Raw genomic sequence first — 14,388 nt, forward strand, 5'->3', positions numbered from 1 at the left:
ACTCAAAAAAAAATTTAAAACTCAAATATTACAGTCAAAACTTGCTCAGCTGTGTTTGGGAAGTGGCACGGAGCGTAGGAAAAACACTACTCGGGATTAAGAGCGCTTGGTTTCGAGACACGCTGGAAGTTTCAATTCAAGCTGTGGGGACACAGCTACGAGGAGCCCTGGCAATACAACCCAACTCTAATTTCCATGTATACACACACACAGCCCGTGCTCCGGCTCCTCCAGCACTCCCGGCTCCCTACCTCTGTAATATCCTGAGCGAGAAAATTACTTTAAACAAAAATAAAACTCTTTGCTCAGCCAAAAAGGCTCCAGCCTGTACCCCGCTTCCTTGCACCATCTGTGCGTGTTTTTTCTCAGCCTTCAAAAAAAAAAACCAAAAAAAACCCAACAAACCAACTCTAACGTTTTACTAATCTTTATGCCCCGCCACTATAAATAAAACAAATAAAGCCCAACAACAGTTAAGCATAGTAGCTAAAACACATCCAATCCACTCCGATTATTTCTGCTCGTCTGTCCACGAATAGCTGCAGCCATCGGCTTTAGGGGAAGCGTGCGAGTCAGACCGCATTTGCACTATCAAGAAAAAAACCTCCCCCTGTCTCCTCTTTCTATGAATATTTTAAAACACTTGGGGTTTTTCCTTTTTATCCCTTTTTTGGGGGGGGACGGGAGGAGGGCGAGGGGTGATGCTAGCCCAGCTCCTGCCCCACAATTAATTCTATTTTCCTCCGTGTTCCCAGGTCGCTGGGATGGACGCGCGGGTCGCGGGTGCGCAAACCCCCGCGCAGAGACCCGCACCCATCCGCGCAGAGCCCGCGCATCCCCGCGGGAAGGGACAGCGCCCGCCACCGGCCCCGCAGCCCAATCCCGCCACCTACGTCCCCAGCGTCTCCTTGAACTCGAAGATCTTCTTGATGTCCTCCGCCTGCTTCTTCCAGGAGCCGCCGCCGTCCCCGTTCTCCCGGGCCATGGCCGCGCCGCGCAGCCCCGCGGATGCCGCGCCGCCGGCTCCGAGCCCTCGGGCGGCTTTTGCTTTCTTTTCTGCCGCGGCGGCAGCGGCTGCTGCTGTTTCTTCTTCTTCTTCTTTTTCCTCCTCCTCCGCCTCCTTCTTCTCCCCTTCCTCCTCCTCCTCCTCACACTTCCTGCCCGCCGCCGCTTTTATTTCCTCCGCGCTCCGGCGGGCTCCGCGAGTGTCACTTTTCCTGGGCTATTTCCTCCCAACTTTCTCTTCCCCCCTTCCCTCCCTTCCCTCCCCTCCCCTCCTCCGCGCTCCCCCCGCGGAGCCGCTGCCGGGGCTGCCCCGTCTCTCCGTCCCCCTGCGCGCACCCGCGTCCCGGGGTCACTTTGCTCCCTGACTGACCCGCCCCGCCGAAAAGTCCCTTTTTTTTGTTTTTGTTTTGTTTTGTTTGTTTGTTTGTTTTTCGTTTCTTTCTTTCTTTCTTTTTTTCGGTTTGTTTTTTTTTTCTCTTTTGGAGGGAGGTCAGTGTTTCTCTTCCCCCACCCCCGTGCGGGGCCCCATGGGATGCTCAGCCTGCCGGGCGCGGTGCGGTGCGGAGCGGCTGTGCGTGGTTGTTATGGCAATGGGAGGAGGAGGAGGAGGAGGAAGAGGAGAAAGCGGAGGAGGAGGAGGAGGAGGAAGAAGGAGGAGGCAGCCCCGCCGCTGCTCTGCTGCCTGGCGCTGCCCCTCCTGACTGAATGAAGATAATTCGCATTGCACCAAAACCACGCACGTCAAACGGGAGGGGAGGGAAAGCAGCGAGAGGGAAAAAAAAAATAAAAAAGGAAAGCCAGGAAGGAAAAAAAAAAAAAAAAAAAAAGGGAAATTAAAAAGGCACAGCACAAGCGGCCGCGCTGCCTGGACGGGCTCTGCGCGGGGGCGGCGGTGCCCACCTGGCCCGCACACGCACACACAGTCCTGGGATGTAAAACCCATCCCTCGGCAAGGACCACCCTCACCCAGCCCTGCCCAAGGAGCCGGGGCACCCCAACACCCTGAGAGGGCTCAGCAGCCGGGGTCGGGGGTGGGCGCTGCCGGTCCCTGGCGCCGCTCCCGCCCCGCCGGCACCGCCGGCCGAGCCCCGCACGGCTCCGGCCCCTCGCCTGTCACACGCAAACGGGGATGGCATTATTGCTAAAAGCGGCTTTTCCTCAGCGACACTGAGACCTCTAGCGTCGTCACATCGGGCACGGGCTGAGCTCTGATGCGGGCTGACAGGCAGGATTCGTCAGGCATCAGAGAAAATGATAGTCCACGCTAACTGAGAGATGTTTATAGTTAAGGTCTTTGGATTTCAGTTTTGGAATCTATGAGGCACTAAAAAAGTGTAATTTGGGACACCCAAGTTAGGTGACCAAATCAGAGGCTTTGCTGGTGGCAATACAGGCACTCTGGTGCTTCAGGAGCAGCTCCAAACCTGACCAACTCCAAACCCGGTCATCAAACCAGGGCCTGAAAATGAAGCCAAATACAAGGAGCTAAATAACAAATGTGTATGCACTGTATGCACTTCACTGTTTAACATGTATTGTGTTTTTTAACAGATTCCTTAAAATCCTATTCTGGAAGCTGATTTTCCAGATTTCTTGTCATTTCTGAGCAGAATTTGCACAGTGTCAGCCCATGAGGCTTTCCCTGGGTATGGGCTAAGCTGTGCCTCTCATCTCAAAGGGACTGTGCCAGAGGTGGGCATTCCTAGGTGGGTGAAAGTGAAAACCTGGAGCACAGGTCGGGGTGTTTGGGCAATGCTACCCTCTGCTGGGCACAGCCACTCGTGTGTGTGCCAGCTCCTGTGGCTCATTTCTGCAGCCCTCTGATGCTCTGTCCAGCCTCATGGACAGCCCAAACATCTTGGGATTTCCCACGATGGATGTTTGTGTGCTGCCAAACGGGTTTGGAACGGGTTTCCTTCTGCTCCTGACTTCCTTCCATCTTCTCAGCACCCTCAGGATTTGCAGTCACTCCATGGGAGTGTCACCAGGGAGCCTCACAACCCTGCTGCACAAATGAGAGATGGGACTGACCTAAAAGCTTGCAGCTGACTACCAAACCCAGGCTGCCCTTCAAACAGCACCACTGTGACATTTTCCCTCTCTTTCACACGTAAATCATGTGGCATTAGAAATGCCATGCTCCTGCCTTCAGGAGAAGATTGAGAGAGTGTGAAGCCAGAAAGGGCAAGTGTGATGGTCTGCCCTGACCTCCAGCATGGTGGAGGCCAAAGAGGCCAAATCCATCCAGAAGATGAGCATTGTAATTTACTTTGGGCTATGGCATCCCAAAATCATCCACCACTTTTATTTCTGACACCACATTGGTCCCTATGGCATCACATTAAAATCTCACTGCACAGACAGTGCCATCCACTTCTCCATTTTGGCTTTCAGCGAGCAAAAGTTTTATTTAAAATTGCTCAAATCCTTGCCAATGCTGACATTTCTCAGGGTCAAAATTGCTTTAATTCCAGAATTTAAATCTAAATTCTATTTTCCTTATTTATCCTACACCTTTAGTATCACATTGATGTGCTTTTTCTTTGTGAAATAACTCACAATTGAAGTAACTGATAGTTTAGAAGTCTCTGGAGCCATTACAGTTTTCAAGAGAAGTGTTGGAGATGCTTCTGTTAGGCAGGGACCACTGGCACAATAGACCATAAAAGCCCCTTCAAAGTCATTACAGTCTGTCATGTCAGCCTGAATTTAGAGAGTCTATAATCTTGCTTGACTGACAGGCTCCTGCAGAGCTATTGGAGCTATTTGAAGAGCAGGTATTTCTAAAAAATTAAGATCTTATGTGGAAAGTCCTCTCTGGAGTGGCTGTGAGGAGCAGGGCGTGCTGCAGCTGTGGGGATCTGCAGGGCTGCATTCAATGCTTAATTACCACAACCCGATTACAAGAGCAGCCATAGAGAGGTAAAATGAAATGCACAGAAATGCCAGCATTGAGACTGACAATAAAACATAACTCAAGCCCTTTTAGTGGCTGCACAGAGGCCATCTCTCATTACCTGGGCCTGCTCTGCAGCCCTGCCAAGGGCTGTATCAGAAATCAGTTAATGAGCAGGCGTGGCTGTGTTTGAAGCAGCTGCACATGCCCCCAGCCACTCACACAGCAAAACACCAAACCCTGACACTGCAGATGGACAAGTTCCAACTGTTTTTTAAGGCCTTCTCTGGAAATACTGTGAATTTAGGGGAGAAATTAAAAATTGATTTCTGTATGAGATATTTTATTTCAGGATAAAGTGATAGGATTTTTGGAGTAGTATTTGAAATTGTATTTTTACTGCTTGGTCCCTCCAGCTGATGCTGGGGCTGGCCATGTATGGTGTGGCTGTGCTTGGCCCCGTTCACTGCTGACCCTTCATATGGGCACTGTGCAAATCAGTTTATCATGAGCATAAATAAAGGAGCCATGCCTGTTTTTCAAGCTTTTCCACTGACAACCTGGTTTTCCTGTGCTTAAATATCATAATATCAGACCTCTTCCCCAGCATCATGTATGAGTCATACAATATAATCTTCCTTTCCAATTACAAATCAGCACCATTGATGCTTTTCTGCAAGAACATCAGAAACGTGGCTGTGGCTCAGCTGCTGGGGTCCAAGCTCAGGGGATGAGCACCCCCCTATCCATGGCCATATTTAGGGTTAAAGTCTCACGTTCAAGCTCTGGAGCAGCAGCAGTGTAAAGCAAACAGCACTCAAGCCCACAGCTGTTCTCTGCTGCCTTCCCTACCACGTAGCAACCTCAGAGAGTGGGTTTCCTGCTTCTGACAGAAAAAAATGGGCCAATCCCAGTGAGAAGTGGATTATTGGTGTCTCACACACACATAGGAGGAGCCAGGTTTTAGTGCTGGTCTGCTCTCATGGGCAGTGATAGCAACGCTGTCATCCACGACTGTAGACCTTGGTGAGAAACTCAAAACAAAATTAAATCTTGGATGCTTCACAGCCTCTGAGACAAGCCTGAGATGAAGTAAAATCCTGGGGCAAGGCATCTTCAAATTTGGCAGCACAGGTCTTAATTTTTTGAGATGCCAGGTCTGCCCGGCACAGTGATAATTCCATCCAAACTCACAGCATTCCTTGGCATTTCCAATGGTGGGGATGCTGCAGCTCCAGCCTGTGCCCCATTTGGAAATTTGGAGAAAATTCTCTTGGGTAGTATGCTTAGGCATGAAAAAATAAAATTATGACAAGTTTTGCTTGCATAAAAGAGAGAGACAAAATTGTTTCCCTTAACTGTCAATTTCAAATGTTTATTTAAATGAGAAAGTTGCTTATTAAAAAAAAAATAATCACTACTATTTCTTCAATTGGATAGTAATTTTTAAAATTGCAGTTGGAAAGATGCATTTTGATGGGGAACCACAGGTTCTGGATTTTCACCACAGGTGAAACTCTTGGATGTGGTTGGGTTTTAATGTTTCCCAGATCAGTTTTGACACCACAAGTTCAGTACAGACAAAGATAAACTTGGCTCTAAAAATGTCCACAACAGAAGGCTGAACCTGCTGCTGCTGATGCCAACAGCAGTGCTCTTTTGAGCTAATTTAAGATTTCTCAGTGATTTTAGGGGACTTTGACTTTGTCTGTACATCAAGAGGATGCATGTGAAGAAAGGAACACAAATCCATCCCAAACAAGAGACTTCTGCCTGTCTTAGGTACACGGCTGTCTGTGGGGTTTAAGGGTTAAATATAATCAATGTCCTTCCACCACCTTTAAGCACATTAAAGCCTTAGATGAGTTTAAGCTGTCTAAGATGACCCAAGGCCCTTGCTCATCCTAGGTAAAACACTGTCCTAAAACATGCAAAAGCAAGGGAGAGGAGGTGATAGATGGGTGTTGCCATTGCTGCTTTTCTCAGAGGGAGTTTAAATTTCTGCCAGGTTTTTAACCATTTCTGTAAAGAGGAATGAACAAGAGCTGATGTAGATGTGAATCCCCAACCTGCAATTAATTGCCTGAAAACCATCTGGTGCCTGGTTAAGCTCCCATGTGCTTTTATTACTTGTGAGGTTTGCAGATGCCAGCCAACCTCTTTAAGTTGCTTCTCTTCCCTGGTTTTATTCTCTTCAGAATAAACCTCAGAAGTTAGAGGACGATAGTTTTGACAACATGAGGCTGCTTGTTTCACTTTGGAAAAATTGCTATATAAGAGAATAATAACCAGGCTAAATACATCACTTATGGGCTGCTGTGCCATGTGTGCATTGCAATAAATCTTTAAACCCAGGGTCGTAAATCATGGTCATATAAAAGTGTAGTGGGAGGAAAAAAAACCCTATTACTGTCAAAGCAGAAGGGAAAGGAGCAACAAGGGGGTGTAGATGAATGTGGGCTATGGGAGAGCTGGCAGGACACAGACAGGGAGCAGGAAATGGATGAGAGATGGGCAGGACAGGAGTGTGGTGGTGGTGTGAGGGTCCCCAGGATGAGGTGAGAGATGAGAATTTGACTCCAAGTTCTCAGAAGGCTGATTTATTATTTTATGATATTATATTAAAAGAAATTATATACTAAAACTATATTGTAGAAAGACAGAGGATACATCAGAAAGCTAGAAAAGAATGAATAATAAAAACTCCTGACTCCTCAGAGAGTCCAACACAGCTGGCTGTGATTGGTCATTAAGAAAACACAATTCACGTGGAATCAATGAAAGAATCACCTACCACATTCCAAAGCAGCAAAATACAAGGAGAAGCAATCAGATAATTCTTATTTACATTTTTCTCTGAGGCTTCTCAACTTCCCCGGAGAAGAAATCCTGGTGAAGGGATTTTACAAAAAATATTACAGCGACACAGGAGGATGGGGGAGGAGGGACAGGAAATGTTCCCAGGGACAAAGGGCAAAACCACACACCCCACTCAGTTCCTGATGTTGAGCTCTGGGGTCCCAGATCTTGGTGTTTCCCTGGTGCCAAGCACCCAGTGTGAAATCACTGGATATTTCATGGCCTTAGAGAGCAGCATGGCCAACACAAACCCTGCTCCACACCTCCTCTCTCAGACCCTGGGCTGTGAAGTTGGAGGTTTGCCTCAGGATCCAATGGGCTGCACCTGTTGAGATCAATGATATGTAATGAGATGAATACTGGTAAAAATGAGAACTGGATCTTTCTCTAGTTAATTTGGCAGAATTGGCTTTGCACACTTGGGTTTTGAGGGGAATACTTGGGGACTTTACATCTCCGAAATTTATACTGAAAAAATTTTGGGTGATGAAGCAAGGACTGAAAAGCTGCAAAAATATCAAAAAAACAAGGTTCCCAAAGACTTCCAATTTGACACTGTAAAATCATTTAAATTGGAAAAGATCTTTAAGATCAGCACTCCCGAGGCCACTACTAATGTCCCCAAATGCCACATCTACATGTCTTTTAAATACCTCGGGGCTGGTGACTCAGCCACTTCCCTGGGCAGCCTGTGCCAGTTCTTGACAACCCTTCTAGTATTTTTTTTTTCTAATATCCAATTTAAACCTCCTCTGGCACAGACTGAGGCCATTTCCTCTTGTCCTGTCCCTTGTTACTTGGGGGAAGAGACAAAGCCCCACTTGGCTACAACCTCCTGTCAGGGAGTTGTAGAGAGTGATAAGATCATCCCTGAGCCTTCTTTTTCCCAGGACAAACACCCCCCTCAGCTGCTTCTCATCAGATTTGTGCTCCAGACCCTTTCCCAGCTCTGATGCTTTTCTCTGGACATGTTCCAGCCCCTCAATCCCTCTCTTGTCATGAGGAGCCCAGAACTGACCCCAGGATTTGAGGTGTGGCCTCACCAGTGCTGAGTACAGGGAGACAATCCCTGCCCTGGTCCTGCTGACCAGCACCATTGCTGATACAGGCCAGGCTACCCTTGGCTTTCTTGGCCACCTGGGCCCACACTGATGGCCAATGCAGGTTCACTTGGTTTTTGTTTGGTTTTTTCCCACTGGATTTCTCCTTTGCTCTGAACAGTTCAGCAGAGGAAATTCATCTGTGCAGCAAAGGAGCTGCCCAAAAAATTCTCCTTCTTCCTATTCCTGCTGCCCAAAAAATTCTCCTTCTTCCTGTTCCTGCTGCCCCAGGCAGGGCAGTCGGGCTGGATCTGCCCTGGGGGACAGGAACAGCCAGCAGGAGCTTCAGGCACACCGCGAAACACTTGGCAAGATCAGATCCCCGCTGCTGCGAATCGAGCACCCAAAATTAGCAAACGTGTTTGATCATTTTGGCCTTAATCTCTCTGTGGCTCAGCTCCCCAGCTAAAGATAGGGCAGGAGTGCTGTGCAGATAAAGGCATTAATATTGATCAGGTGCCGGGGCTGCCGAGGAAATGAATGCTGAGCACGGCTGGAGCAGTGCTCCACGTTAACGTGGCCTGGAGCAACTGGCCAGATTAAAATAACCCCAAATGATAGGTGATCAGATAATTAAAGGATGCCTCACATCTGATGTGCAGAAAGGCCCACGTTGTGGCTGTGCAGGCTGTTAATTCTGGTGTTTCCTGGTTCCTGGGATTTTGGCTTTACACAACCTGGCTGTCTTCTACTTCTGTCTAAGTGGGGTTAACAGCCCATGCCCTCAGCAAGGGAGGATTGTCTGATCACACCTCTCTCTGCACCATCTCTGTGCCTCTGCCTCTTGGTCCTCTCCACCCCCAACAAATATTGACTTTTGTACCCATTTCCATCACAGACCAGCCCAAAAAGAGGAGTCTACTGAAAATGAGAAGTCAGAGTAGAAAGAAGAGATCCACTTATTCTTCCCTGGAAAGATATGTTGCCTTGTTTGGACATCAGGGAGCCTGGAGAGGCTGCAAGTGCACAAGAGGACTCAAGTGTGTAGGATGTGGGGCTTGGCTGGTTTAGCTCTGCACTGTTCTTTTGTCCAATGGATTATCCATCGAGGAACTTGGCTTGTGCACCCCAAAATAGCACTTAGAGGCCAGATACTGCTGCCTGTGAAGCACTCAGAAGTCACAGTTATGCTGACTGGAACCATGGAAGAGCCCCTCTTCCCTCTCCAGCCTGTCTCATGGTTGCACTGGGTCCACATTTGCCCTGAGGATGCACCACACCTCCTCAGCTTTGTGTGATTTCACTGCTAAGGCTGAAAATGCACTATGAGTTCTCATCTTCCTGAGCTTGATGTGTTTATCTGAGCCATGTGAATGTTGCATCAACACAACTCACTTCCAGGGGTCACAGGCCAGACTCATCCCCTCCAAAGGAGGTGACTTATTCTGGATGTCACCTCCACTTGCACGGAGGGGAAATGTCAATAGCCTCCAGCACCATCTCACCACATCAATGGAGTCAAATAATAAAAGTGGAAGGAAAAAAAATTAAATGACAGAAGCAGGGGAAGAAGATATGGAAAACCACTCACTTGCCTGCAAAGTAATCATTTTTTTCATTTAAGCAGAACACTCAGCTATCTTTTATGTTGTTATTGGTAAGGTCCTCTTAGAAGCTGGAAATTAAATTTTTTTTATCTCCTCATTTTCTCTTTTTCCCATTTGGTGAACATGGCTATTTTTCCGGGGTTTTCACAGGAGAGAAATGAACTTGGCTCATTTTGTTCTTTCCTTCCACAGACATTAATGTTGCTGAATAACGATGGGAGAAGGAGCTTTGCTAATTAACTTTAGTCACCACATTAAGTCCAGGCTGACACTCACATGCAAGGAGCAGCACAGTGCCAACAGCCAGTGATGGGCACATGGGACACGAGCCAAAACAGAGTCCTGTTGCCCAAATCAACCCAAAAGAGGTGGTTTAGTTTTAATTAATGGGCAGGTTCCCCATCCCAATATATTATTTAGGGCTGCAACAGGGTTACGTTGCAGGGGTGACAATGGAAACGTGACAGAAATGTTCCTGGGTGCATCCTGTCCTCTTCCAGCCTGAAAAAGCTGGGTGGACCTTGGCAGGCCATGGGAAGCTGGAGATCCTCAAATCCACGGTGGGACCAATTAAAAGCTCATGAAGAGGTTGGGGGAAAAAAAAACCTAATGAGTAAAGAGGGACTACATGAGAAAGGGGAACCACTGGCTTGGAAGGGAAAAGTAGAGTTTTACATAAGCATGTGTCACCATGATATTTTCTGAAAAATCCTCATTGGCCAGGATTTTCTCCTGGGAAGCTGAGAAGCCTCAGAGAGGAATGAAAACAATAATTATCTGATTGTTGCTCCTGTGTTTGCTGCTTTGGAATGTGGCTTGGACATTATTTACCAGCCGGTGAATGTTTGAGTGGTTCCATGTGAATTGTTTTTAATTAATGACCAATCACCATCAGCTGTTTCAGACTCTGAGGAGTCAGTCACGAGCTTTCATGATCATTCTTGTTAAGCCTTTTGATGTATCCTTTTTCTTTGGTATAGCTTTAGTATAGCATTCTATAATATAATATAATATAATATAATATAATATAATATAATATAATATAATATAATATAATATAATATAATATAATATAATATAATATAATAATAAATCAGCCTTCTGAGAACGTGAAGTCAGATTCTCATCTCTCACCTCGTCCTGGGGATCCTCACAAACACCACAAGCATGAGCTTATTCAAATCTGAATTTCTGTTCTTTACATAAAACATGATTTTGCAATAGGTTTGGGCCATGCCATAGTGCTCCCTGGCAGACAGACCCCAAATTCAGTGGGTGCTTCAGAAAAGCATGGGAGCTTCTTTTCTCCAGAGCAGGGACATCAGCACTGCCCTGGGCTGTGCCTGGAGCTCAGCTCTTCCTCCATGGAGGGTAAATATCTGAGCTCAGACCTGCATTGACAAGGGACAGCTAACACAGGGAATAATCCTGTTCACAGGACCAGGCATTACTCATGGAGTAGCTGTAAACCTGGGATGAACTTTTGCATCCAGGCTTAATCACTGTCTTGCCCTGCACAGAGCAAACATCCCCATCAGCAAACAAGTGATGGAGCTCAGCTGAAGCTGCTCAAGGGCTAAATCTGTGCCCTCCACTTTTTGCAAGCCATTCTCCATTTACACAACATAATTGACCAGACAAGCTGCCAAGCAAAGAAGAGATCCAGTTCTGCAATTGTAGCCAAAAGCCTCATTCACTGCCAGATCTGAAAAGAGAAGCTGCCTCTGTTTAGCACAATCAAACAATTTTTGGAAAGTTTTACTGTAATTCCTGACTTTCAGGATGCTGTGGCCAGTGTCAGCTCGTGAGATTCCTCCACCTGTGCCAATTCATGCCTGCTGGGATGTAGCAGACTGTGAAAGGATCTCCAGAGGGTGAGTTGTGCAGAGTTTGATGGTGAGGCAAAGGTTCTTAGTAGAAAGGTGAACCTCATTTTTCAGAGCTCTATAATTAAGCTGAAACTATGTGTTTTCCCCTAACTGTTGTAGAAGCTACAGCCCCATAAATGTTGTTACAAGGTGTTTAATCAAACCTGTGTCTCCAAGCCTTGTGCCACAATTCAGGTGTCTCTCTCTGATGGAACGGAAGTTCACTTTGTGCTCTTTGAAAACTCATTTAATTGAATGGCACATTTTAGGCACTCTCACTTAATTAACTTTGCATGGGCATAAAAAGTGAGGAAAGCCAGAATGCTTTATCCACCTTTGCTTCTTTCATTTAGCAATACCCACTTTTCCTCCCCATCATCAAGCTGCCAAACTGTCCCTCAAGTCAACTATGGGCTGAACAAAACCTTCACAGGCTCTTGTTTGCCTGCCTTCCCCCATCTCCCACACGTGCACAGGGCTATGAGCAGTGGCTGCTGTGAACACTCTGCTCTACAGGCACATAAAAACCCCAGCAGCTGTCACAAAAAGGCTCCTCACCTCGATTTTCTGGTAATTTCTGCTGGAATATGGTGGTCTCTGTCCTATTTGCCATCAAGGCTCTTGCCTTGATTTATCCCCACTGCATGCTCTTTGATAAGCATCATCATCATCCTCATTACTGAGGGGGAAACTGAGGTGCAGAGAAGCTGATGGCCTCATCATCCCAGTCACTGGCATGTTTTAATCTGGTTTAGTTTCACTGGGGCTCATTGGCCTTAACACAAAACCCTTCATGCACACCTGAGCTTCAGTCCCTGTGTCATTTTGTCCATGTCTCCAACTAAAGCAAAAGCCTGGAGTGAATGTTACATCTCTTCACCAGCTGTTCTTCCATCTCACTCTATTTGACATTAATTAAACTGTGGTGCCCTGTGTCAGCCTGCATTCCCACCACCTCTCTGTGCTCATGAGGACACCACCTGACTGCATCCTCATACCTTCCTCTCCCCAATCCTAAATGGAGTTGGATCAGCATCTCCCAGCTGATCACCATCCCACCAGACAGGAATCCTACTACTCTTTGTTCCCATGAGTTGCATTTTGAGTGGAACTGAGCTGTGTTTTACCTTTTCTGTGTGTTTCCAGTGCCTGTGTAGTCAGATAAGATCTAATTTGGGTTTTACACTGTGCACCACCATCTTCCTCACTGAGCTTTTCCATGTAAATTCAATCCCCTTAACCAAAAGCTTTCTGTCTTATATGACCTTTGTTTTGTCCTTGTTTAACCACACTTTAGACCTGGCCTGCTGGAGAGCAAGTTCTGTCCTGGTTCCATCTTCATGGTAAGACTTCAAATACTTGAGCAAAAGTTTCCCTTACAAAATGGACCTTGGTGGACATTCTGTAGAACTGAAGCATGAACCTCACCTGTGCAAGTATGGGGGCCTGTTAGTTTCATGTCTTGGTTTGGAAAGCCAAGTGTCTGCTAAGGAAGGCAGGAGCCTCCCCTGAAATGGAAAATGTAAACCCCCTCCCTCCGAATTGCTATAAATTTTAAATTAAGGGGCTCTCAGGCAAAAATATATGGGAGCAGGAATAACAGTTCTTTAATAGGGAAGAAAATAAAAAGATAAAATGAACAATGCAGTAAACTAAAACAACACTGACAGAGTCAGAACCCAACCTGACACCCTGTGGATCAGGCTGTTGGCAGCAGTCCCATTGGAATTGTGGCTGCAGCCCTCCTGCAGTGTCAGGGGTGGTTCTGTTGGAGCAGGGATCCTGTAGAAGGGTGTAGTCTTTCTCTGAAGATCCAGTGGAAGAGGCAGCTGCTGTTTCTCTGGGAAAATCCAGTGAAGCTGTGCTGGTGTTCCAGAATCTCCAGATTATATCCAGGTAGGAATGCTTCGCTCCTCCCTCTGGGCTCACATCTCCCAGTGGGATGCTGTAGTTCTTATCAGCCATGCAGTGACATTCCACAGCTGTTATCAGCAGATGTCTCCCCAGAGGGAGGATTGGGTGTGGAAGAGATAAGGAAAACTGCCCAGTTAACAGGAGACAGCTGCCATACAGATGGCAAATAGAACACAATCTGCTTGGCAATCCAGGACACTTGGGTGTCATTTGCAGTCGTGGTTTGAGTTGAAACATTTCCATCCTCAGAAGCCAATGAGCAGGTTGAGTTTTGGATGTCAGCAGTCCAGTTGTCAGCTGCTTCTATGTTTTAAAAAATCACAGAGAAAAGTGATTATGTCCACCACCAGATCTCCCATGTCATGCTCGAAGCCTGTTCATTTCAAAACTAATGTTGGCCCAGACTGCAGACCCTTGGAAACATTATCCTGCCTCATCCAGCTGGATTGTGTGCACCACAGGAATGTCATACAACTGGTTTTCACCTTAATCAGCCTTAACTAGGAATGCTGGGCCAGGGTCAAATGATAAGGAGCTGACAGGAGGGTCTGTATCTGACAGACACCTGAAGCCAGATAATCACAGATCTATGGGCAGACGACTTCACCAGTGTGAGAAAAGCCTGGGAATTAGGGTGAGCTCATCCTACCCTTGTACATCTACTTCCAGCTTTCTGCTGACTTGGGAAAACAAACACCACCAAACATGCAGGGTCTGTTTGGAAAGATTCAGATTTCAGACTTCTTGGAGGTTGTGCATGCGCTGTTCATGTTCAGCCTTAGTGCTGGGTGTATCTGCTGTGCAGATGAAACCACTGTTCCCTGTCAGAGCGGAACAACTGGGAAATCAAGCTGGAAAAAACAAAATGCATCTAAGCTAGACCCTGTGCTAGACCTGCTGCTGCTTCTTCCTTAAAAACCTTGAATATCAGAGTCTGTTTGACCCAGTTTTTTTGACTCCTAATTTATGCACCAAGTGGGAAAATTAAGTTTAGAGCAGGTGGGGTTATTTTTCAACAAGAGCTCCTTTAGTTAATGAAAAAGGCTGCTCCAGAAATGCCTGCTTTTCTCCTGGAGAGGGATGCAGCTCGATGATGCCACACATCTCATTATAGCACTGTGACATGGCTCTCCTTGTACCCTGGGTTGCTCTGTGTTTGTCAGGGGCTGAGCACACGGGGTGGATGTTCAGACAAACAG

The 14,388-nt window shown here is 46.8% G+C and overlaps 2 protein-coding genes across 9 annotated transcripts in view; both read right to left on the minus strand.

The window, feature by feature from the left end:
• The window catches only part of CAMK1D (calcium/calmodulin dependent protein kinase ID), a 220,500-nt gene extending 219,246 nt beyond the window's left edge, over positions 1 to 1,254 (minus strand). For 3 of the 4 annotated variants that reach the window (XM_071424098.1, XM_071424096.1, XM_071424097.1), the window contains exon 1: positions 894 to 1,253. In XM_071424098.1, coding sequence (XP_071280199.1) covers positions 894 to 985 — 92 coding nt within the window. In that variant the 5' untranslated portion in view covers positions 986 to 1,253. Of the gene's footprint in view, positions 1 to 893 lie in introns of all 4 variants that reach the window. The other variant, XM_071424095.1, reaches the window with a different exon arrangement.
• An 11,604-nt stretch (positions 1,255 to 12,858) lies between these two features.
• CDC123 (cell division cycle 123) overlaps positions 12,859 to 14,388 on the minus strand; it is a 52,102-nt gene continuing 50,572 nt past the window's right edge. For all 5 annotated transcript variants that reach the window (XR_011678737.1, XR_011678739.1, XR_011678738.1 and 2 more), the window contains one exon: positions 12,859 to 13,492. The gene's annotated coding sequence lies outside the window, so the exon portion shown is untranslated. The remainder of the gene's footprint in view (positions 13,493 to 14,388) is intronic.

This window comes from Agelaius tricolor, unplaced genomic scaffold, assembly GCF_023055355.1.
Source record: "Agelaius tricolor isolate 1412-34295 unplaced genomic scaffold, bAgeTri1.0.p SCAF_3, whole genome shotgun sequence".
In the NCBI taxonomy this organism is placed as follows: Eukaryota; Metazoa; Chordata; class Aves; order Passeriformes; family Icteridae; genus Agelaius; species Agelaius tricolor.